The sequence below is a fragment of the Salminus brasiliensis genome, chromosome 19, assembly GCF_030463535.1.
Source record: "Salminus brasiliensis chromosome 19, fSalBra1.hap2, whole genome shotgun sequence".
Classification (NCBI taxonomy): Eukaryota; Metazoa; Chordata; class Actinopteri; order Characiformes; family Bryconidae; genus Salminus; species Salminus brasiliensis.
Window position 1 is genome coordinate 8,246,423 of NC_132896.1, and position 26,197 is coordinate 8,272,619.

Consider the following 26,197-nt stretch of genomic DNA (forward strand, 5'->3'; position numbering starts at 1 on the left):
TTTTTTTTTTTTTTGGGGGGGGTCTCTAAATGGTTTAGCAGTCTAATGTGCTACCATTATGGATCAGGGGTCGTGAGTTCTTATGCCCAAGCCATGATTCTTTGCCATCAGCAGCCGGAGTCCGAGAGAGCACAATTGGCTGTCCTCTCTCCAGGTGGATAGATGGTGGTCTCTACCCTTATCACTCTCTTAAGCAATTTTGGCTGGCACAGGTGTCTGTGACTTGGTACAGTAGGGCTGGGGACCTGGTGCTTCCTCTGAGCATGTCGGATGCCTGGTTCGAAAAGAGGCGGTGGCTGACTTTTCGCATATCCTTACCCTCCTAGTGTCGGGAGCATTGCTAGTGCTAGGGGGACGGGTGGGATAATTGATAACCAATTGGGAGAAAAAAGGGGAAAATTGGATAAACTTATTTATTAAAAATGTATTAATTTATTAAAAAGAACCATTTTGGTAAAAGATTGTGTTAAGAGCCATTTGCAGATTTTAAAAACTGGATGTGGAAATGGATCTTTTATTCTTTTACGGTTCTTTAATTGTAATAGTGTAGAATCAAACACTGCAGAGAACGCTGCAAACATCTGGGGAAGAGGACTAAACTGATTATAATCACATATGCAACAAATTGCAGTTAATTTGTATTATAGTTAGAACAGACCAAGCTAGTGTGTACGTAGTGGGAAGCATTTTGACCTTTTAAGCTTTCGTCATGTTCGTATTTTTATCCTCATCCCCATGGATGCGCTGTCCAGTCTGCTACATGTCATGTTTTGTGAGTCAGCGAAAAGAAACAGCATTAAGTATGGGTCATATGATTGTGACTTTTGCAGTGTGTGTGCGTTTTCCTTGTAGTTGTTTCATGTTCTATCCCTGACTGGTGCTGCAGAAACACGGTCTATCAAGTTAAACGAACTCTGTGTCTACACGAATGTGCATCCAGTTAGGATTTGTTGTGTTGAACAGTTGCTGATTTCTGGTTTCTGGTTGTAATTAATCGTCACTCACAGATCTGACGCACTCTCACCTTTAAACTGTGAGAAATGGAGCAGCTTGTCAGCGAGGCTCCAGGAGATGCGGTTATTTTGATATTCCACTGCTGTGACGCATGGGCAGCCAGAGCCGTCACTTCACTGCAAATGTTGCAATCAAATTTTGGTGATTTGCTCAAAGACAGTGAACGTTTAGGGAAGTGTACACGGGAACGGGACCATGGATGATAAGCAGTCCTGCTGAGAGGTGTGTGCTGTACAGCTACTGCTCAGTGAAAGACCTTTAGAGCACTGCATGCACAGTCATTTCCTCTCAGATTGCACAGATCATGTATGTATGCTTTAGTATATACACTATATGTCCAAATGTTTGTGGACACCCCTTTTAATGAATGGATTCAGCTACTTTGGGTTGCACCCATTGCTTATACAGATGTGCAAATGCACACACAATAGAATAGCACTCTCTGAAGTAAACAACCATGAACCTGTTGCCACCGTGGCTAATGCCAGGTGTGGTCTAGAGGGGTATAAAGCGCCCCCAGCATTAAGCTGGGTTCTCTGGAACGATGTTTTCCATCTGATACTTTTGGGATGAGTTAGGGATGAGATGTGGTGGTGATCATCCAATGCTTTTTTTATTATAATGCAATTAAATCTATACAGCAATGTTCCAAAATCTTGTAGAAAGCCCCCCCTTTGACAGTAGAGACCAGTTTCTTCCCATTTTAATTTAATTTAGTTAAGAAACAATGAATGAACAAGCGTCTCAATACTTTTGTCCCTAAAGTGTATCTGTAAACAGGGAGGGATGGTAATTAAACACATACAGACCACACAAACTACGCAGTGTGTTCTTGCTTTGTTCACGTGGATCTCCTCTGGGTACTCAAGTTTCCTATTGGCTATGCTGATTTACCCCTAGGTGTGAGTGTGTGAGTCAGTGGTTGTGTGTGGTACCCTGCAATGAACTGGTGCCCTGTCCAGAGGGTATTCCTGGCTTGCGACCAGTGGTTGCATGTAGATTCTGTATTTACTGCGACCTTGACCATTGTATCTGTTCGGTCCACTATAAATCATGCACCAGTAGACAGGAAAAACTAATATTAACCAATAATGCCATGTTTCAGCTCCCTTGCTCCTCCTCCCTTAACCCCTTTTAACAAGAGAATCCATCAGCCAGCTCAGAGACAGTCAAGTAAATTATTTTTGAATCACACTGGCTTTAAGAGTACAGCGGGTGCACCGGGTACACCACTAGAGTACAAATGTTTGTCCAAATGTTTGTGGACACCCACAAACACGGTACTTTAAGTTGCACAGATTGCTGACACAGATGTGCAAATGCGTGAACACACACACACTGCTTTTCTTGTCCCTGAAGAGTAGTAGTGCCAATAGAATAGGACTCTCTGGAGCAGATGAACATGGATCTATAGTCTCCATGCCTAATGCCAGGCATGGCGAGAGGCCCCCCAGCATTGAGCTGTGGAACAGTAAATCTTGAGTAATGGTTGGTGCTCCATCCAATACATTTGGGGTAAGGTAGAGTGATCATCCAATATCCTGAACTCACTAATGCTATTGTCACTGATTGCAATCAAATCATCACAGCAATTCTGAAAGTTTTCTCTGGAAAATAGAGATAGTTACTCCAACAAAACCAGGATAAACATTTTAATACCCTTGATTTTACCAAGAATGAACAGGTGTCCCAATACTTTTGTCAATATCGTGTCCCTTGTCTTGAAACTGCTGCGTAGTGCAATTGCACTATGCCTTTTAATGTATTAAAAACATACATGGCTTAAGAATGACCAGTGTTATTTGAGCAAATCCATTAGAACACCCACAGAAACCCTCATCAGGAATGTCTGGGATTATTTCAAGGACATATTTTTACATACTGCAGAATCTTCATCTAGATTTTAGGCCAGTATCTTTATAGTGATTAACAAACAGAATATCGTTCAGTCCTAATTAGTACACATACACTGTATACACATGCAATACACTGCACTGGCTCTGCACCTGGACTTTGTGGACTGTGCAGGAGATGCAGGAGCAGCCACAGGTTGCCTAATTAGATTAAGCAAGAGGCTTTCCTCCGCTAATCATTTAGCGAGCCTTTTCCTCTGATGAAGACTGTGCTGCGAGAACTGCACGCTGAATGTCACATTATTTTTTTTAATCAAATTGAAGGAATATTGCTTGGGAACTAAGCCAGCGTTTGAGCCAGTGTGATGTGAAGTAATGTTGGAGGGCCTTTGGAGAGAAAGGCGTGTCTCTGGAGGTGTTAGGAGCTGCTCTCGCTGACCGGACTGGCTTAGCTGCCATCTTTTCTGGTTGCTGTGTGAGTATCTCAGTCTTGCTTTGTGTAATGGAGAGCAATCAGAATGTCCAGTGGACATTCGCTTCATGATGGTTTGGTTTGCAAGCTCCACTGTTTGGTTGAATGTTCCAGATATTAGTTTGGATTGAGCTAAATGAAGAACATGTGATGTGGATTGTGTGTGTTATGCTATTATTGTAACGGGCAAGTGTGTGAGGGCTGTAATGAGATAAGTAAGTGAGGCTATGAGGCGTGTGGCAGCAGCAGCGGTAGTAGTAGTTGATAACCTGTACGGACGTCCTAATCTTCTCAGTCACACTTGTTCAGCTTGACTGTAAACTAAATTGACGGCCACCACCAACGACCTTTGAGTTGACTTTAGATACGACTGACTGTCTTCCTCCTCATTTAACAGACATTGGTACACCCCCAAGCCCACATCAGTGCTGTGTTATAAAAGTGCCCTAGGCTTTATACCTGGTTTAATATAGCCTACGTATTTTTGCAACTTTTTGGAACTGAACTTTTGTTCTGAATCCAGTATCGCCACTAGCCGATCACATCTAGAATAGGAGGCCTGTTTTATGTAATGTAACTAATTTTAGCCTTGCGTGTCTTAAATGGTCTAGGAAGATCTTGCCTCTGAAGGCCCGGCGGAAAAGCCGACTGTCACTTCGCATACTCGTTCACTTCTCCCCTAAAGATAAGTGACATACTGTTCACAGTGATTGACAGCGGTGTCGCTTGCTTTTGGCGTTTCTGACAGAAGTTCTCCAGCATTTGGTTTGAGTGGTTCAGAGATATAAAGGTGCCTCAGATGGTTATTTGAGCGAAATCGTAAAAGAACCACTTCTGGTTCCATAAAAGGAACATGTTTGAATAAGAGATGTTGTTAGATTATAGGTATTAGATTTTAGAGGCTATGTGCTAGAATTTGATGCCTACTTAGTAAGAATGCAGCATGATTGGAATTGTTGGCCGGTGCAGACATCCTGTATTTTTCATGTCTGTCAAGATTGATTCACAATGGTTGTGGCAGTCGTGGCTCAGTGGTTAGACCTCAGGGTTATGAGTTTGATGCCCACATCTGCTAAGCTGCCACTGTTGAGCCCTTGAGCAAGGCTGACCCTACAGTCTGACCTCAGCTTTCCAAGAATGGTACAAGCGCAATGATGATAAAGGTGCTTAATTTAATTTAGTGAATTACATTAAAATGAAAAGTTGTATTTAGAAACTAGAAACTGGGATTAAATCTATCTGCCTGGATGGGCATTAGAGACAGATGTAAAATGTACCTTTCTAAGGAGACAAAGCACAGAGATGTACCAAGTGTTTTCGCTAAATGACAACTACCACTGCTTCTGCAGGGTTCCAAATACACTAAAATAAATTAAATACAGACAGTCCTTTGTCCTCCATGTCCTCTATTCAAAGTCTTAAAATCAAAGCATGACTTACAGCTCCATCAGATTATAAATATTGGAAACATATTTCATATTTACTTTTCTACAGTACATGTATGACAATGTTTAGATTTTTCGGATTGATAAAAATGGAATGATAAAATGCAAGACGGCCACATTTACATCAAACCCTGAGATCTGTATGCTTTAACATGGAGAACTTGTCCAGAACCAATAAAATTGATGTATAAAAATAATAATTTTTCTTTTATTATTTTCTTTATTGTATGAGACATGATAGAAGAACCTCTGTTCTTGTTGGCTTCCATCGTTGAGATGTCGTTGCTTTGCCTTCAAACTTAAACCTACGAAAAATAAGGATCAAAGAAGTTGTTCGGGCGAGGATGCACTCTAGCTTAAGAGTTAAACTGGATATGTAGCTCACTGTTCCATCAAGAGTTACCATTTGAAGCCACACCAACAATGGCAGCCTGCTAAAAGCTTTTTTTTTTCTTTCAGTATTTAATGTACTGTCCTGCCCTAAATTAGTTAGTTAAGTTAAGCAGGAGGACTAACTCTGCTGAAAGTACAGACCAGCAAAGAAATGCGTGTTTTGATTAGTCCTCATTTTTAGAAATGGAGGATATTAGTAACTGTGCTTTCTGCTTCTTTTTCAGATGTAGCTTGAAGTGCATCTAATCAGCTTGGATCTTCAGTGAACCTGATCAAACCAAGATGAAGAAACACGCACAGGTGCACCGGATGGACATAGCTGTTTACATGCATCCTGTTTGCCTCTTGGAATGTAGTTTTCTGCACCCCTGAGAAATTGACAGTTTTATGGGAAATTCTGGATTTTGCCACTGAAGATTTAGCTTTCCCTGGAGGGAGCCTGTTCTCCGCCGTCGTGTGGTTCACTGCAGAGGAGACATGGCCCGAAACTCTTTCCGTGGATCCAAATACAAGGCGGACGCCAACCATGATGCTGATTTCGGTTGCACGCTCAAGGAGCTGCGCTCTCTCATGGAACTCAGGGGGCCAGAAGGATTACAGAGAATCCAGGAGTGTTATGGAGATGTTCAGGGACTCTGCTCCAGGTTAAAATCTTCTCCCACAGAAGGTAAATATAGACAATTTTTGGCCTCTGTCGATCGAAGTGGTGTATAGAAGTGGTGTGTCTGCTGCCTCTCAGTGCATCAAGTTCTCCTTCACTTCTGCAATTGCAATAGAAAGTTAAACTTACCGTTCTCCACAGAAAGCAGTTTCCAGTCCCATTTTTAGTATCACTGGGAACATATATTCACATTGATCTAATTATTCAATATTTACTCTTATTTACACTTACACATATTTACATTTCGGGGTTGCAGCAGGTGTTGCCTTCCATATGCAACTGATTCAGGTTATCGCTCATTTGTACACAGCAAAGACTATATTATTTGGTTTAAAGTGGAATTCCACCGTCATTTTCAGCATAGTTCTGCCATTGAGATGTAAAGAAATCGTTGTGAAACAATTGAGTGATTTGCTGTGAAATGATTAATTGTAGAGAATCTCACCACTTTTCTACCAGGGTTCATTGCAAATATAGATTTTAATATCAGCCTGTTGAGGCCTGTCATGATAACAATTTTGGTTTTGGACGATATATTGTCCCAGAAATAATTTTGTTTAATAAATTAAATGATGATAAAACAATATTATTTTTTTTTAAGACCATTTTATGGCACTGATATATTGACAATAGTAAATGATGATAATAATGCAATTACAGCCTTTTAAAGAGCAATTGACTTTTAATTTATACAAATTTGAGAATTTGTACTTCCTGTCAGACGTACTGCCTGCCCTCCCAACACTGATCCTGTCCTTGAGTGCAACTTCATCACCTGTCGCAGTCTGCTGTGTGTATGAAGGCGAAATTATTGATGCATTGGTCATTGTACATACTGCTGCTCACAGACTCTAGCCCCACCTTTCTTCCAAGTTACCTGACAACACCCTGCATGTATTGCTCTGTCCATTAATATGATCTAAGCTAAATGTTTCTCTAAACATTTTAATGGTGATATAGTGATATAGCTTTTAGAGCAATTAAACTGCTCAGATCTCCACCACAGTGGCTAATGTGAATGACCTTACTACTGAACTACTTATTATTGCAGAAATGTTGCAAAATTGGTGACCTGTCACTTCAGTGGCACTTTTATTGAACACTGGATGACCAGGGTAACTAAACTCAGAGGAGATGTGCTGTTCCCTTATAGTAGTGGTGAATTCCCCACCAACTGTAGTGCTGCAGTGCAGTGAAGACTAAAATATCTACTCTTGACAAGGTTCTAGATAGTACTGAAAATGAGTTACAAATGTAACTATGATGTTGTTAAATGAATGTAAATGTTTTTTTTAAATCCTCTATTGAACCATTTTATCCAACCAAGTTTCTATATAGACCCATGTAACCAGGCAGAAAAAAATAATTTCGGCATCTAAATGGTTTTCGTCATGGGTGTATATAGAGCAATTGCATTTACTAAAGAACCCTTTTTTAATAAAGTGCAGTGTGCATCGGTTATTGTTGCATCTCATTAACGTTACCTGAGAATATGTAGTATTTTAATCATTCCTATATATTAGGCTGGTGTAAGAGATCTGCACAGTGTGCTCTGCTACCCTCTTTTTTTTAACAGTGTGGTTTGATGGATAGAATATCACTCGTGTATTTGCTTTGTATTTCATCACTCTCCAATGGATCAGTCCAATGGCTCTACATATGATTTTGGAATACTCCTCTCAAATCATTTGTTTAACACCATGATCGGCTTATATTTCCCTAGATAACTCCAGCCAAATGCTGAGCGTGCCACTCCATCCGGTACTTGCTTTATTCCAGGGCTCCTTTGCTGATTATTTTCCTTTTATTTTGTTTCATTTTAAGTTAGATTTCACACACGCTGAATGTGCCAGCAGGCCTGACTCTTGGTGGCTTCAGACCATGGACTGCCACATTTTGCCCTGCAGTGTGCCATAGCATGTTGGTGACAGGTGGGAGCAGATCGATTTACTGCATGTAATCCCACTCACCTTAAACCACAGAGCAGCCTCCTCATTGCTCCGTTTCCCACTAATCTCTCGGGATGCTACATGCCTCACAGAGCTCCCATTCTGTTCTGCTTTTGTCCTTGCTTGAGCTGTGTGTGACAATGGAGGGGCAGTAGAAATGTTCGTGAAGTCAGATTTATTGAATTGAACAAAGTGCTGCAGAGTAATGAGCGTATGTAGTCTTATCTAAAAGTGAAAAATAATATCTAGATGAAAGGATGAAAATATGGAGAAGCAAAGGGCTTTATTTGGGATTGAGAGCCGGGGAGGACCTGATGTCCCATTGCTGACGGTGTCCCCCTTGGACCTCAGCTGGGACCGTTGAATATCCAAAAGCAATTTCTTAGAGGATTTAAGAGACCTAGATGTACAACAGGGGCAAAAGAGATCTGTAAATAAATGAGTCTCCAACATAATAGTGAAGCACTATTAAAGGCCAGAGAGGAATAACGGCTCTAGGCCTGCAGTTGTGGTTGTTGTTAACTGTGCTTTGTCTCTGTGCTTTGGTTCCAATTGCAAATCGAAAGTCATGTGTTCTGTATAAATGGGAAATATTGGATTTTAATTGCCAGTGGTAATTATTGCTTGAACCACAACACTTGTTCTCTTTGAAAGGTCTTCTTTTCATAAAGATGCAATCTTGTTTTTCATTAACTTTACTTTAGAGATGGAACGGTGGGACTAATATGGGCTCCATTCACCTCCGCAGAACACAACATGGAATTCATTTTAGCTTGATTGATGTTTGTATGAAAAGGTGTAATTAATTTCTGCTGAGTGATGAGAACTTTGAGTAAGCCAAGGCCAGATTATAGTCTTCATCAAACTTAGCTGTAGGGTTCAAATTAGGCTGCAAATCATTATTTTATGTAAGTATGTGAACCTGACCAATGTAACCCTTTTATAATTTCCTGAAATATAATCAGGTCTTTAAACTACATAAAGAGACCCAATTAACAAAGAGCAAATAAGGAATGAATCTTTGCTTCAGTAACTGATTTGTCCCCTTCAGCAGCAAAATTTCACCCAAGTGTTTCCAGTTACGAGTGATTAATCCTGCAATGAGTTGGAGGATTTTTGGCCTATTGCTGCTTCAGCTCAGTAATGTGGGAGGACTGCTCTTTTAGGTCATTCCACAACATTTCTATTGGGTGAAGGTCTGGACTTTTACTTACACAGATCAGCTCTATCATTCGCACCACCTGTCTAATATTGAGTAGGTCCCCCTTGTGCCGCCATAACTGATCTGATTATTTGAGGCATGGACTCTACAAGATCTCTTTGTGACCTGTAATATTATTCACCATGCCCTTGGAGTGATTTTTGCTGGAGGACAGCTCCTCGGGAGAGTAACAGTGGTTACAAATGTCTCCATTTGTAGATCATCTGCCTCGCAGTGGATTGGTGGAGGTCAAGCCCTTTAGAAAATATTTTGTAAGCTATGCCAGCCATGTGGGCTTTAATAACTATTGTTAAGGTTATCCGGGAAAAAGTGGTCTGGAAACATGTGAGGTTCGGCTAAACTCATACCTGTTTGTACACTTTCTAGAGGCGCTGTATTTGTAACAAAGGTTATCATGATTGTGAGGTCCTTTGATGCCCCCAGCCAAACCACATTTTCCTGTTCTGTTCTTGTTCCAAACACTCCACAGGAAGGTAATCAGTGCTATAGCGTGCTGATTTCCAGACTTGTATGCATGGAATAGGAAATGGTAAAAAACATGACCCATATAAAGCTGAACTGTCTTCAGATTCTGATGAGATTGGGGCGTTAGTAATCACGTTCCTGCTGTTTCTACTATATAAGAGGGTAATGGAGGAACTGCACCGGTAGTTTTTGCTTAATGCTTGTTGTAAATATGAAAACTGAATGTCTAAATCAGACTTTCATCTTCATTCCTGATCAATCCTTCAGCTCATGGTTGTTAGCTTGATTTGTACCTAATGACAGATTAGGCAATTGGATTTATAGGAACATTGGTGTAGTACTAGAATTGGGAAAAAATAAATATCTAGTTGTCTAGTTAGTTTCCTAATGCATACTTCAGAACCTATCAGCAGTCCACATTACTGCTCCCAGGTAATTATGATTTTTTTGCTTATGTTTATTGTATGGCTGAGGTGTGCTGGGAGGTGAAATACAGCAGAACTATGGGCCATGTGGAGCTGGACAGGGAAATGTTGGTCAGATAAATGATTATTAGCTCACAAAATAATCAAAATGCATAACAAGTTATATATAATATATAAGGTAACTATCTATATTTGTAGTTCCCAACCCTGGTCCTGGCATCCGCCTGTCCTGCTTGTTTAGTTTGTTTAGTTTTCTGTGTATTTAATAAGGCTCATCCAACTGAGGAGCAGGATTGGGTACCTGTGCCCTATACTGTATAATACCCACTTTCATTTGCCCAAATGATGATGATGTAGTACAGGGGTTCCATTTTCAAGTCAGTTGCAGTCCTGGATGGTAACAGTCCAGCACAGTTTGGTAACTTCCTCAGGGTAGGGAGAAGATCACCCTTTGCTGGACACATAGAATACAATACACTTTAAAAGGTATCATTTTTTTATACCTAAATGGGGTGAAAGGGGTGATCTCCAGTGATCTCTAGTAATTGCCTACCTACATTATCAGTCAGGTTAGTTTGGATGTGAAAATGAGAAATTATTAACCAATTCCCACCCACCAGCTTGGACTCCCCAATCACACAACTTTACCAGTGCAAGGTCATTGGACAGTTGAAAACGCTTGGTGGAGAACTGACAATTCTGTTACATCAGTTTACAAATGTATACAGTAGTCCTTGAACTGATTTAATAAAGTTGACTATATTGTTAGGTGTTTTTCTTTCCTGAGTAATCAGGGAAACCTTTTCCTCTGGAAATGAACTTCCTAGATCTTAACTAAACTGACATAACTCTGTGGTCTGTCAGTTACTGGACTAGAACTGGCTGTTTATGACTTTGACCAGTTTCTTTTGTATGAATGGATTTGGCCTAATAAGAGCCAGTTCCGTTTTTTGGTCTTGGGGTGAAATACAGGTTGAGAATGATTTTGACTAATCTTAAAGTGAACAGTACAGTGCATCCAGACTTATGTGTTACTCTGTTGTGACTTAAGTTACACCTTATATAATCAAATACTGATTTAAAAATCTGTTAATTCGTTTTTCTTCTCTGCAGGGTTAAGTGGCCATTCGGATGATATTGCACGAAGAAAAGAAGAATTTGGAAAGAATTTCATACCTCCTAAAAAGCCAAAAACATTCCTACAGTTAGTTTGGGAAGCACTGCAAGATGTGACTCTAATCATTTTGGAAGTTGCAGCCATAATATCCTTAGGCCTTTCCTTCTACAGACCCCCTGATGCAGAAAGAGAAAGTAAGTACGCAGTTTAAACTTCTTACAAATTCTCATTAATTCCTCATTAATGTGTTATTTCTGCCGTTTGATGGCATTTCTCAGGCTGCTCTGTAGTTGTTGTTTGTGAGCTTTGTGTTATTCTTGTGTGCTATAAGGGCAGGTTATTGGGAGTTAGACGTCACTTGTGTTATATTTCACTTATATTTAAAATTTTATTAAGTCTAATGCCTCCAAAACCCTCATCACAGAAAGCCATTGCATATGTAGCTTCTTCCTGAAATGTGTTTTACAATATTTCTGTTATTAGCAGGTCAGAGAGGTACATGCAAAATAGTCCCCAGAGCAAACATTTTTAAGACAGTTTAGGTAGGTTTACTAGGGGGTATGGATAGTAAGTATCACCCTTTTATCACCACCACTGTAAAGAAATCTGAGTCCATAAGTTTCTCTTCAATTAACAATTTGACATCAAATGACTTTTCGTTTTATTTTTTTATTAATAAAATTTATCTTTAGTGTTATCCAACACTGAGCTGTATTTATAGTTCTATAAAAAATGAAAATCAGTACATCAGAAAATCATTAAATTATTATTTTATTTTTAAAATACATAGATGCGATTGGAGGAACCATTTGCACAGTACTGGAAGCAGACAGTGAAAACAATACACAGAGCTGTTGTATTTTATTTTACTTATGGTTGAAAGTTACCTGGACATTTCCTATTCAGAATCAGCACAGGCATAATTGAATATTTTAATAATGGACTGAAATTGTATTTAGCATTTCAGTATTAATGCAGTTGAATCACTACCTTCAGAGCAGTGAGGCTGAAACATCTTTACACCCCTAGTGTTGAACTAAACATTAAAACAATAATTTTGAATACTTGTCAGTGTAGTTTAGTAGAGGTAGTTGTCCTGTGCTGTGATTTTACTGGAACTGGTTTTCCTCTGCAGATTGTGGAAAAGCTGCTGGAGGAGTGGAAGATGAGGGTGAAGCAGAGGCTGGATGGATCGAAGGTGCAGCCATCCTCTTATCTGTTGTCTGTGTGGTGCTTGTCACTGCCTTTAATGACTGGAGCAAAGAAAAGCAGTTCCGCGGCTTGCAAAGTCGCATCGAGCAGGAGCAAAAGTTCACAGTGGTCCGAGGAGGCCAGATCATTCAGATTCCTGTAACAGAGTTGGTGGTTGGAGACATCGCCCAAGTCAAGTATGGTAAATATAGCCTCTGCTTCTCTCTGCCTCACCATATGGCTCAGACATGATGATTTGTTAATGTAACACTGTACAGCAATGGTGGCATGGCAGTGGGTATGGTGTTGGTATGAGTGTGTCAGGCACAGCAGAGTTGCTGGTACCTTCCTTGTTGGTAAACCTTAGTAGAGTTGGTTAAAATAAGATATTTATGTGAAAAGTGGTTCTATTAAATAAGCATTGGTTGAAAGTTTTTTAGGACCATAGTTCTTAAAGTCAAGACAAATTTCCAGGGAGCCCTTCTCTTTGTTCTATGCCAGCATACATTTTGACATGAGCCTGAAGAAACGTCTCAGGTTTGCATAAGTGTAAATACAAGCATCATTTGTAAATGAACTAAAGTAGTTTAACTTGGCAGATCCACATTTAATCTACTTTTCTCTATTAATTACATGAGGCCTTACTGATGTTGGTGCGTTTGTTTAATGTGTAATGAAGGTGATGTAACAAGGCCCAAAAATCATAGATATTTATAGATATTTATTTTGTAAGTGTTAGACTAACTAAACAATATCAAGAAAAAACCTAAATGAATCCTAAACATTGACTGTACGTAGTCTCATGTTACCAACAAAAAATATGCAGGACACTTTGAGAGCATCTGCATTGTTTTTCTATAGCGATGGTCACCAGCCCTGCTCCTGGAGATCTTTCTTCCTGCAGGCTCCATCTCCACCCCAAATCTAACACACCTCATTTAGCTAATCTTGTATTATTAAAAATAATTGGTTAAAAATAAGGTGGTTAAGTTGAGGTTGATTAAGGTTGAAGTTTTTAAGGAACAGGTTTTGTGACCCCTGTTTTATGCAGTCACTCTTTTTTTTTTTTTTTTTTTTGTACAGTGCAAGGTAAATGTATCTGCCAATGGGTGTAGTTACAGTAGTTACTTACAGGAGTATCTACTGACAACTCTGTGTATATTTGTAGTACTGTGACCCTGTTTTTATTTATTTAAGCTAGTGATCCACTTGTCTTTTGGTGCCACTGCCTCCTGTCTTGTCTGATTAAAAGCCCTTATTTTGGCTTGTGAAGTAAAGCGTCTGTGTTGTGTCTGAGGCTCACCATCTGGCTTGTGCATTCAGGTGACCTCCTTCCTGCTGACGGTGTGCTAATCCAAGGCAACGATCTGAAAATTGACGAGAGCTCTCTCACAGGAGAGTCGGACCATGTCAGAAAGGCACTGGACAAAGATCCCATGCTGCTTTCAGGTTTCATGTCTTAATCATTTTGTCATTATCATTTTTTTTATTTGTCTCTCAAACATAGTTCCTCTGGATCACAGCACTCAATTTAACATTACAAACCCAGAGGCTACACACGGGCACCTTTTTTTTAAACAGTTGCTTAAGTGGAAAGTGGATGCTGGGGAGAAGATGGGATGCTTCGCAAACTCATAGCCCATGTTTCTAAGCATATGTGCATGATTACAATAAAATATAGTACCTGACATTCCTTCAGTATTTAAATGACTGTCTGGTTTAGGTACCCACGTTATGGAGGGTTCAGGCCGGATGCTGGTCACCGCTGTGGGAATCAACTCTCAGACTGGAATCATCTTCACCCTCCTTGGGGCAGGAGAAGACGAAGGGGACAATGAGGATGAAAAAGAAGAAAAAGAGAGGAAGAAGAGGGAGAAGGAGGAGAAGAAGAAAGAGAAAGAGCGGAAAAAGAAGGAAAAGAAGGGCAGGAAAAGTAAGATTGCAGATGAACATTCGTATATTAAATTGACAGTCTTTGACAGTAGGAATTTTACTTCAAATTTAGAGCTGCAAATTCATTATATATTATAATCTGGGCTTGGTTCGCTGACACCACACTAGGAAACTTTGGCAAAGTTGCATGACACTTCTTGCCAATACTGCATAATGCTGCGTCATATGTGTGTAAAATCCTGTAATATCGCTCTACTGCCTCAGTCCACATGCTTCCCTTACTTCACATGCCAGTCCTGTATCTCTCAGCCTGTCAACAAATGCATGTTTATAGCTATCCATGAATGGGAACTCATAGCATGATTTGTATTTATGGCAGTTGAGTAAAAGTAAAAAAAAATCCAATTCTCGCATAATACTTCTTAAAATAGTTTACTAAATGGTAGCTGGGTCAGAGACAGTTTAGGGGGAGCCCTAAATAATGGATGCAAAGTGTCAAAGGGAAGTCCTCAATGAATGGGAGTGAATGGAGCTAAACGGAGATAACCGCTGGTCCAGTATCTTTGTTTAATATTGGTAAGAACATTCTCGAGTGGTAATTCTCTCTGCAAGTTTTCTGACTGGTTTTAATTCACATTTGTTAAATAGATAATAAAGCATGATTTCTGAGGTCATTCTGTTTTCATCTGGCCTGTAGCGACATGACTGATGATAACAGGTACCAGTGACTTGGAAAAAATTAAAAACATGCCACTATCTTATCAAAATAAGTGTTTATGTGACGGACTTGAGAGGGTTATTCTTTTGCACTGAGCTGATTCGGGGAACAGAGCTCAGTATTTCAGTTACTAGTTTAACAGAAACCTGTATAGTGTAGTGCTGAAGCGTGATTTTGTACATTTATTTTTATAAAAAACATTCCAGTCATGCCATGAAGTGGCATTAATCAAGTTAGAATGCTTCCAGGTGGGGTTTAGATCTGCTATGCTGATGTTATTTTCACCCAGCCACCTCATTCAGCCATGCTTCTCTGAAAATGCTAGAGGCTTAAGCGTTCCCTCACAGCTCAAATAACACAACAAACACTATATGACAAGCCTTAATGAGCCATGTGTAAACAGCCTACAATTCTACATCAGGTCTCATCCCTAATGCTCAGGAAAAATGAAACCATTTATGCCTGAATTTAGGCTGATTTGAGAGCATCAGATACAGAAGAGCTAGATTACCTGAATTTGCATGCTAATGCTCTGTGCAGCTGCATCCCTTAACCAATGCTTATGAGAATCTCCTTCTCCAACAGGCAAAAAGCAGGACGGATCAGACAAAAACAAGAGTAAGTACTTATTTTCTGACCTCAGTACATTCAGTCTAGTTAGAGACCGTCCACTAGCTTGCTGCTAGCCACAAGCTGCTGTTTACTCTCTAGGCCTCTTGCTTCAATGTGCTGTGTGTATGTGTGTGTCTATGCTGTTTTGCCATATGGTGACTTGAACGTTTTTGCTCAGGTTGAGAATGCCCCACAACCATATGGTGTGCTGCAGTGGCCTAAAGGGCAGGTGCTCTTGACTTCTTCCATAGCGATTAGGTACAAGGAGATTACTGGGCCCTCTGACGTGTCTCCCCTGTGTGTTTATGCGTGTGCACTGAGAACACGTACGTTGGTATGCCGTTTGACAGTGGAAGTCATGGGTTTGCTCTGACTGCATGGGTTGTGGGGCATTTGCTTGATGCTGCAGGATGTTTAGTTTAAAATGGTAGAGTATGAATTGGCTTAGGATAAACCTCAGCCAGGCTAGAGTAATCCCTAGCCCAGGATTAAGGAGTGTGAGCACACCACACCAGGCACCTCGTAATATCATATCTAAGCCACTTGCACCACAGCACAGAGTTACATATATCTTCTGGTATCTGAAAAGCAGTGGAGCATTAGTGGTCTGTAGTGTATGTAAGCTAGTAGTACAAATGTGCGCAAGCCTGCTTGAACTTGTCTGTAAATGCGATCAACCTACTTAATAAGGAGTTAATATGTAACCTGAATAAGGCCCAACATGCACTATATGAACAGAAGTATTGGGACACTTGCTCTTTCATTGTTTCTGTCGAAATCAAAGGTTGTTAAAAAAAAAGAGCTTATCCTCCTTTTGTTGGAGTGACTATCTACTAGACTTTGGACCACAGGCTGTGAGGATTTTAATGCATTTAGCGACAAGAGCATTAATGAGGTCAGGATGTTGGATGATCACCACCCCCACCTCAACCCCAACTCTCTAATCAATCCTAAATTGTATTGGATGAAGTACCATCATTCCAGAGAACACAGTTCCACTGATCCACAGCTCAATACTGACTCTAGCCCACACCTGGCATTAGGCATGGTACCAATAGGTTCTTGTTTATCTGCTCCAATTTTGTTGGTAGTACTTCTCTACAGTGACTAGACAAGACCTGTGTAGGTGTGCACATCAGTGTCAGCAATGGGTGCAACTTAATGCAGCTGAATGTGTAGAGTAGACAGGGTGTCCACAAACATTTGGACATATAGTGTTTGTACATTTAGAGTACTTTGTAAAGGATAGGCTTTTAGGAATTTAAGTGTTACGAAGCACTGATTTCATCACTGGTGCAGGTGACACCATCTGAGATTCAAATCTCTAAAAGCTGCTTTGCGACATAGTTGTGAGAAGCACTATGTAATAAATTTGAATTTGAATGTAGGTAAGGATGGTGGTGTGGACACTGAGCCTCTCAGCAGTGAGGATGGCATTGATGGTGACGTGAAGAAGAAAAGCAGTCTACCAAAGAAAGAGAAATCCGTACTTCAAGGGAAGCTCACCAAACTTGCCGTACAAATTGGCAAAGCAGGTCAGAAAAAGGCAATTGTGGGTGACTGTGATTGGCTGTCTGTACTGTATATCGTTGTATTGTTCTTTTTTCAGTATCTGAGCATATTTCAGTATCATTGTTATGTCGAATGATGTTTAATCTATACCTGAATGTTTTCCAGGCCTTTTCATGTCAGCCATCACAGTCATTATATTGATCGTGCTCTTTTTGATGGACACCTTCTGGATCCAGGGGCTTCCATGGATCAAAGACTGCACTCCTGTCTACATCCAGTTCTTTGTCAAGTTCTTCATCATTGGGGTCACTGTGCTGGTTGTTGCTGTGCCTGAGGGACTGCCCCTCGCTGTCACCATCTCATTAGCCTACTCTGTCAAAGTATGTGCATGCATATTTGTTTGTGTATGTGTGGTACACTATGTTAAAAGAAATGATAAGCCAAATAATGAGGGTGGGGGAGCTGGGGGTGTTGTTGCCTCATTAGCTTCCTTGCTTATGATATTGTGCTCCTCTACTTTGTTATTATGTCCTGCTATTTTTCAGACTGCACTCATGGGAATTCCCCTGCTATTTGAGAACTGCATTATTACCAGTGAATAGTATCAAGGGAACTGTGGAGAAAAGTGGACTATAATCATATAATCTATAGTCGTTTTATTTACCATGATTAGCTCAGTACTAACATGTTCACTGATGTAGGCTAGATTCCATCGGAGGAAACTTTTAGTAAAAAGTTAAGTAGGCTCAGCAGATGTTTAGGAGGTTAGCGTGGAGGGTGTAACGATACACCTGAGGATATTCAAATTTCTAATAAGTCTGTTCACTCTGCGTCTGTCTCTGCAACCCCACCGTGCTGCTATTACCAGCCATGCAAGACCAGGCTTCCATTTCCATGTCTTTTCAATGACTGACTACATTGGGGTGTGTGTGTGTGTGTGTGTATGTATATATATGTATATATTGGCACGGTTCTTGTCAATTTACAGCCCTATTAGTATGTTATCCTATTATAATCTACAGGATCTCTCCAGACGTTCGTCAGACCCCTTCAGCAATTTCTTTTCTCCCCATTGTCTGATGCTGGCAACAGGCCAACACAGGATGACTTAATAGCTAGACTGATTATCTGTATCATCCTTGATGAGCTGTGTCTTCTTGGATATTTCCCATTTTGATTACAGTGGTCTAGCTGTCCTCTTGATTTCTGTCTTCTAGAAAATGATGAAAGACAACAACCTGGTCAGACACCTGGATGCGTGTGAGACGATGGGCAACGCCACTGCCATCTGCTCAGACAAGACTGGCACTTTAACCATGAACAGGATGACCGTGGTGCACGCTTATGTGGGAGACAGACACTACCGAAAGGTTCCTGAGCCTGATCTGATTCCAGGCAAGATAATGGACCTGCTGGTCACAGGCATCAGCGTTAACAGTGCATACACCACCAAGATCATGGTGAGAAACTGTGATACAGTATGTAAGAGTGTGTGGAAATTAAGGACATTGCTGTGAGGATATTTCAAAAGACTAGAATTTATTGAAATATGTTTGCAAAGTGTTGCTTTATTTTATAGAATGTGGGCTACTTGGCGACTAGTGATTTGAGAAAGTAGGAATGTTCAACATAAATGACTGTTTTTCAGCTTGTATGGAACAGTTATACTGTAAGCCTTGCAGTAAAAAGTCCTGGTACAGAGCTAAATCAGAGTTAGACTACGGATTGTCAGTGATTTTATCAAGGCCTTTCAGAAGCCCTAGAGTACTGTTTTTACGCATGAAATTGAACAGTGAGTTCCCCTCCAAATTGTTCTAATCATCAAACATTTTTGTGTGTGCAGCCCCCTGAGAGGGAAGGTGGTCTACCCCGTCAGGTGGGGAACAAAACTGAATGTGCCTTGCTGGGGTTTTCCCTTGACTTACGCAAAGACTACCAAATCATCCGCAGCGAATACCCAGAAGAGAAGTTCTTCAAAGTATACACCTTCAATTCAGTGAGGAAATCCATGAGCACAGTGCTGAAAAATTACGATGGAAGCTACCGGATGTACAGCAAAGGAGCCTCTGAAATTCTTCTGAAGAAGTATGTTGTGAACTAAGCACTTAAAGAGGTTCTGCGTGTGAATGTCTATGTTCTGCGAAACAGAGAACCTACAGCAAATGCATGGTACCAATGGGTCCATGTATATCTGCCCCAGAGTCCCATTCTATTGTGTGTGTGCATTAGGTGCAGCCTAAAGTAGCTGAATGCATTCATTAGAAGGGTATCTAAAAGTAGCCTGTCATGCACACTAACACTCTACAGGAAGCAACACTCAGTTGCTCACACAGTATGACCTCACACAGTATGAGTGTGTGTTATTTCAGGTTAGATTTGCTAGGATTGAATTGCGCCAATATCAAGTCCTGCATGTACCCATATTAAAACCTGGCATCACATCAGTTACATCTCTGTTTAAACACAGTATGTTCTTTTCTTTCATGATCACGGGTGTATTATTTATGGTGTGTCCTAATCATTAGGTGTGGCTTGATAGTCCTCTATGTTTATTAATATGTTCACAAATCCTGGGTTCCATTCTTTCCTTGCATTATTCAGTTTATTTGTATAAACATTATCTTAAATGTTTACTCTGTGTGTTTGCAGGTGCTGTAAAATCTTGACGGCTAGTGGGGAACCCAAATACTTTAAGCCTAGAGATCGAGATGACTTGATGAAGATGGTGATTGAACCTATGGCTTCAGAGGGCCTGAGGACCATCTGCCTGGCCTACAGGGACTTCCCAGTCTCGGAGGGGGAACCGGACTGGGAAAACGAAGGCGACATCCTTACAGGTCTCACCTGCATTTGTATTGTGGGCATCGAAGATCCTGTGCGGCCTGAGGTGAGCGCCTCAAGTATCAGTTTTTTTTATTAGCCAAGCAAGTGTGCACAGTGTCTCTGTGATGGTGCATATGTGTGAACTCTGGGGCAGGGGTTAAGGGGAAGAGGGGGGGTATAAGTGTTGAGACACCAATAATACCCAAAATAAAAAATATTAATAGAGTTTAATTAATGAATGAAAAAGTTTCATTAATTAATTACCTTAGTAAAGAATTGATCCTGCTTATCTTGGATTAACTGTCTCTGGAAGGCTTTTTACATTGCTGTGGGTATGAGATGGCATTCAGCAATGAGTCATGGCCAGGATGTTGAGTAGGTTCATGTTTATCTGTTCCAGAGAGTCCTATTCTATTGGCAGTACCTCTCTTCAGGGTCTAGACAAGCTGTGTGTGTGTGTGTGTGCATTTGCACATCTGTGTCAGCAGTGGATGCAACCTAAAATAGCTCAGTGCATTTATTAAAAGTATCTGCAAACATTTGGGCATATGGTCATTATTATAGTCTCATTACTGTTTGTCTGTGTACAATGTTGGCATCAATAAGTGGGTGTTTATTTGACTATTTCAGGTTCCCGATGCTATAAGGAAGTGTCAGCGAGCAGGCATCACTGTGCGCATGGTCACTGGGGACAACATTAACACTGCCCGCGCCATTGCCACCAAGTGTGGCATCATCCATCCTGGAGATGATTTCCTGTGCCTTGAAGGCAAAGAGTTCAACAGGCGGATACGCAACGAACTGGGAGAGGCAAGTTATCAACAACGTACCAGCAGATGTAACATTAGGATCTAATTCTATCCAGCAGAGCTAATGTTTTGTTGACGCAACATTACTCAAATGTAATGACTGTTGATGTTGTATTTAAAGAATGGCTAGTCCAAAGTCTGTGTAAAATAGCAAATCTAAGCTGCTGCTGCTGCTCAGTCAGAGATTTCTGTACATAATGGTCCAGCGTGCTCTGACAAACCGAAGAGACCACGGCAGGCCAAAAAGGACCATGAATAGTTTTCCAATGGACTAAAGCGTTTCCACTATGACCCGAGGATCTCTGGTTCAAATTCCGGGTCTTGCTGCCTGCCATCGGGTGGGTAGATGGCTCTCTCCCCACATCACTTAAATGTGATGCTGAAAGATGCGGTGGCTGGAAACGCATTTGTCGGAGGAGGCATGTGTTAGTCCTCACCCTCCTAGTGTTGGGAGTATTACATGTGATTGATGGGAGAGTACTAACCAGTGGGATGGGTAAAAAGCTATTTCAAATTGGGAAGAAAAATTGGGTAAAAAAAAAAAAAAAGATTCACAAAAGGAATGAATATGGCTTTGTTCACGTCTATATGTTGAGTCATACATTACTCATACTCACTCATTACGCTACTTTCAGATTGAGCAAGAGCGCATTGACAGAATTTGGCCTAAGCTGCGTGTACTGGCAAGATCTTCCCCAACTGACAAGCACACGCTAGTAAAAGGTACGATTTTGCACATATCATGGTCCAGTACTGTGTGGTTGTAAAATACTGGTAAAAATATATTCAATGCTGAAAAAACACTCGTATGTATTAAACTCATATGGAATACAATGTTCCCCTTTTGCTCAGGTATAATCGACAGCACTGTTGTAGAGCAAAGGCAAGTAGTTGCTGTAACAGGAGATGGTACAAATGACGGCCCTGCCCTGAAGAAAGCTGATGTCGGCTTCGCAATGGTATTTCTTTTAGTTAACTTTACATGGAAAATGGTGTTATTTTTTGCTCTTACAGTTACAATAGACTAAACAGACTAAATACCCAAAAATGCTCTACATGGACAAACGTTTTGGGACACCTGCTTATTCATGGTTTCCTCTGAAATAAAAAAAAAAAATGTATCATGCTGTTGTTGGAGTAAGTGTCTCACTCCACCTCATCCTTAACTTATCTCAAAAGTATTGGATGGAGCACCATCATTCCAGAGAAAACCAATGCTCCACAGCTCAATCCTCTAGCCCACGCCTGGTATTAGGCATAGTTATGCATGTTTTTTTCTGCTCCAGAAAGTCCTATTCTATTGGTAATACTTCTCTACAGGGGCTACATGTGTGCATTTGCACATCTGTCAGCAGAGGGTTAGAAGGGATGTTCACAAACATTTGGACATATAGTGTAGAAAAACATTAGTCCACTCTAGAGAAAGTAATGATTGATTGCTGACTGCTTCTTTAGGGCATTGCTGGAACAGATGTGGCCAAAGAGGCCTCAGATATTATCCTGACAGATGACAACTTCTCCAGCATCGTGAAGGCTGTGATGTGGGGGCGGAACGTCTATGACAGCATCTCCAAGTTCCTGCAATTTCAGCTGACCGTCAACGTGGTGGCTGTGATTGTGGCATTCACTGGAGCTTGCATCACACAGGTCAGTGTTTGAGATAAGCCTCCTCTATGGCCCTGACTAAACTGTTAAGGTTGTAAAGATGCGGTGATGCATCAGTATGAAGGTGGTGACGCATAGATCATGGAATTAATTAATTATAGTAATATTGTTCAGTTGCTCAGGAATTTGCTCAGTTTTAAGGGTCCTTTCTGTATTTGAACCGCTTCATTCTCTCTGTCCCCTACTGGTTTCCTCACCACAGGACTCTCCACTGAAAGCAGTGCAGATGCTGTGGGTGAATCTGATTATGGACACATTTGCCTCGCTGGCTCTGGCCACTGAGCCGCCAACGGAGTCCCTACTGCTGAGGAAACCATACGGCCGCAACAAACCCCTCATCTCCAGAACCATGATGAAGAACATTCTGGGCCATGCCATCTACCAGCTCACTATCATCTTTACTCTGCTGTTTGCTGGTGAGCACTGCAGCAATACATAATTTCTGAGCAAGTTAAATCATCTTGGCTTTTAGGCAAAAATTTTGATTTTGAGATTATTGTAAGATTATAAGATTATGTAAGTACTTTTACCAAGTGGAAAGTCTATATTGGCAATAATGGTAGATAAAACAATTATTTTGCCAGTATAATGCAACAAATACTGTAAAAAGTAAACTTACATAATATATAATACATAATACATAAATGACAATAATTTCATGCATTAATTATTTATATATATTAAGGTAGCAGTATAGATTTAAGAGTATTTTGCTTCCCAAGATATCATGTTTTTGCAATGAAGTGCAGCTTGTTACTGGCTGAAATGCAAAGCACTGTCAACTCCTCAGTCATATAACTAAAACCACATGTGCATTTTACCCTCCAGTTGGATTGGAATAAATCCAAACATAAGTGCTTTCCTTAAGTTCTTCAAATGATTCTTGTCCAAACAGGTGAGCAGATCTTTGATATTGACAGCGGCAGGAATGCTCCTTTACATGCCCCTCCTTCAGAACACTACACCATCGTTTTCAACACCTTTGTCATGATGCAGCTCTTCAATGAGATCAATGCTCGCAAAATTCACGGCGAGAGAAATGTCTTTGATGGAATCTTTAACAACCTCATCTTCTGTTCCATTGTATTTGGCACATTTATTATCCAGGTAAAGTCTGACGACAATATTTGGTGTCCTCAACTTGAGTAGGCATTTCTACACTTCTAAAGATTGCTGTGTTCCATTATATCTGTCTAAATACTTTCATTTGCAGATTGTCATTGTGCAGTTTGGAGGGAAACCTTTCAGCTGTGTAGGCCTCAGTATTGACCAGTGGCTCTGGTGCGTCTTTCTTGGCTTTGGATGTCTCCTCTGGGGTCAGGTGAGCCTTTAGTCATGCCATCTTGGTTCTCTTGTTATTTTCTTGGATTTCCCTTGGTGAAAGAAGAGATCACCGTACTTTTTTTTGTGTTTCTTTCTATCAATCCCCAGTTGATTACCACCATTCCAACAAGCCGGCTGAAGTTCTTGAAGACAGCTGGCCATGGTACCCAGAAAGAGGAGATCCCAGAGGAGGAGCTGGAAGAAATGGAGGACTTGGATGAAATTGACCATGCAGAGATGGAACTGAGAAGAGGGCAGGTCCTCTGGTGCAGGGGACTCCAAAGAATCCAGACACAGGTAGACGACAGCAGTTCCCTGTTAAATGATAATCACACAAAAGTGCTTACATGCTTTACAATATGTCATAGTTCAATATGTCATGTACAGTATATAGTGCAGGAAAATAAATAAAGCAGGAAAAATGGGCGAGAGTAAGAATCTGAGACACTTTGACAAGGCCCTAATCGTGATGGCTAGACGTCAGAACATCTCCAAAACATCAGGCAGGTCTTGTGGGGTGTTTCCAGTATGCAGTACCTACCAGAAGTGGTCCAAGGAAGGACGGGCTTGATTGATTGATGCAATCCATGGAGGCTCCACTTCACAACTTGCAGGATCTGCTGCTCACTTGTCAGATCTGTTGTAGCAGCACAAAGAGGACCTACTCAGTATTAGGCAGTTGGTGCTAATGTTATGGGTGATAGGTAATTGTTTACTAAAGTCAAGTTGGTTGAACCCCGTTCTCCACTACTGCTTCATGTGTCATATTTTCTAATCTTCTTTGACAGATCCGCGTGGTGAATGCTTTTCGGGATACCATGTCTCCTTATGAAGGGCTGGAGACCCCTGAGTCACGCAGCTCCATTCACAACTTCATGAGCCACCCAGAGTTCCGCATCGAAGACTCTGAGCCAGCCATCCCTCTGATCGATGAAACTGACCCCGAAGAAGAAGCACCTATAAAACGCAACGCTGCACCACCACCACCCCTTCCTCCGGTCGTTTCTTCCCCTAACCAGAACAATAATGCTACAGACAGAAGAAGCTTTCACTGCCACAAGGACATAATTAAGACTGCCATTCCTCAACCTCCTGGAAGCCCCCTGCACAGCCTGGAGACATCTCTCTGATTCCACCCATGCTAAAACCTTGCTAAGACCATGTCTGTACTACCCATGCCAAGAGCACATCAAAACCCTTGCAGAGAGCATGCTTAGGAGGTTGTCAAATGTTCTGGTATTGAAATGGAGAGTTCATCAGTCTGGGTGTAGCTGGATGGACAAGGTAGCTAACCTACAGAATTGTGTTATGGTTTGGATTGAGGATTGTTTTTTTGTGGATTTCTTCCCAGGGGATCTACAGTAGTCCGAGATCAAGCTAGAATGAAAATCTATATTTTTGAAACCTTAACAAATTGTCCTTAAACAGTGAAATGGTGATGGGAAATTTAAATGAAACTTTACCCATGTGCTTTTTTGAGTGAATCATTGATATGTGATTTATTGGCTGTTTATATTGTTATAACACAAATGGTCTGTTTACGTGTTTTCTGAGAATATATCACCTTGCACAAAACAGGGGGGCAAAGTGCAAATTATGAATGAGGCTGAAACATAGTTGCTGCTGTATCTGTATGTGAGGTTTAGGTTTAGGAGTAGGCAACTTTATATGACAATGTTATGATTGAGCTTTATGGTCTGGTCTAGTGGTATACAGAATAATTGGGGAAAAGAATATATGATAGTTTACCATGTTTACCGTTTAAAGTTGCTTAAATGTTTGTAGTGTTTTGAGGATTTCCAAGTTGGATTCAATTGATCTGGGCATGAGTACAATCCTCAGGGTGATGCAGATTGTGTGCACATAATTTAACACCAGACATTTTCCCAAACCATTTCCATTGGTCATCGGTTCAGGGTTAAGTCTAGTTTTGCCAGTTTATTTTTTATTGAAGACATCCAATAAATAAAAACCATCAACAGAAGCTAGTAACCTATTTAAATTGCACTAAAGAGCTTTAAAAGCAAGGCTGCATAAAATATAGCTTTACACATCTCTTTTCATGCTTGCTGCCAGCTATCCTAAAGTACCCCTGAAAGCCAGATCACCCTAAACAAATTCTACTATGTTATCCCTCAGTCCCTTGGGGAACAACACAAAGTATGTGGAGGTGAAATGTTGAAATGACCGCTGTAATATTCAGAGGTGTAATAATGAGAGGTGCATGTCGTCATCAAAAGCACAGATACTGTAACTGTTGATCTTAACTGTTGATTTCTGTGGAGGATTTTACCATGAAAATAGGTCATAGGTTATGTTGGGTTGTGCTGCACATATACATTTATATTATTAGAGAAGGCAAATAGGAAAGAAATGCTCTTTTGGTTCTTTATTTTTGTTTGTTTCACTGTAGCTTCGTTCCTATTTTGGGAATGAATGTTTATCCATCTGTTTATGGATTATTATTTTTTCTATATTTGGTAATTACTTAATGTCTGTTAATCATGAGCAGTATAAACAGTGATTGTGGTTCAATTTCCATTTGAAAGTGTGAGTAATGTGTATGGTTTTTTTGACAATAAAAGGTGAATAGTTAAATTACAACAGCGCTGATTATTGTAATAGAGCTCATATT

The 26,197-nt window shown here is 40.6% G+C and overlaps 1 protein-coding gene across 10 annotated transcripts; it reads left to right on the forward strand.

Annotated features, from left to right (window-relative positions):
• The first annotated feature begins 5,654 nt into the window (after positions 1-5,654).
• On the forward strand, positions 5,655-24,952 carry atp2b1b (ATPase plasma membrane Ca2+ transporting 1b). 10 transcript variants are annotated; one of them, XM_072664223.1, is made up of 20 exons: positions 5,655-5,844; positions 11,013-11,210; positions 12,152-12,409; positions 13,531-13,656; positions 13,931-14,158; positions 15,410-15,436; positions 16,819-16,965; positions 17,108-17,322; positions 18,160-18,402; positions 18,786-19,027; positions 19,592-19,829; positions 20,396-20,575; positions 21,210-21,297; positions 21,427-21,533; positions 22,030-22,221; positions 22,442-22,655; positions 23,135-23,346; positions 23,453-23,560; positions 23,671-23,859; positions 24,351-24,952. In XM_072664223.1, exons 1-20 carry the CDS (start codon positions 5,655-5,657, stop codon positions 24,690-24,692), a joined length of 3,744 nt encoding a protein of 1,247 aa, XP_072520324.1. In that variant the 3' UTR covers positions 24,693-24,952. The 10 variants fall into 10 exon arrangements, with proteins under 10 accessions (XP_072520324.1, XP_072520323.1, XP_072520325.1 ...); XM_072664222.1 differs by having other exon boundaries at positions 13,931-14,140; positions 15,404-15,436; XM_072664224.1 differs by having other exon boundaries at positions 13,931-14,131; positions 15,404-15,436.
• The last annotated feature ends 1,245 nt before the right edge of the window (positions 24,953-26,197 follow it).

What these genes read in the sequence shown, in the direction of transcription:
- atp2b1b (XM_072664221.1), top strand. Translation starts at nt 5,655, where the DNA reads ATGGCCCGAAACTCTTTCCGTGGATCCAAATACAAGGCGGACGCCAAC. An exon ending in CGTACAAATTGGCAAAGCAG is followed by an intron (nt 16,966 to 17,107) that starts GTCAGAAAAAGG and finishes AATGTTTTCCAG; the next exon opens with GCCTTTTCATGTCAGCCATC. An exon ending in TCTGAAATTCTTCTGAAGAA is followed by an intron (nt 19,028 to 19,591) that starts GTATGTTGTGAA and finishes GTGTGTTTGCAG; the next exon opens with GTGCTGTAAAATCTTGACGG.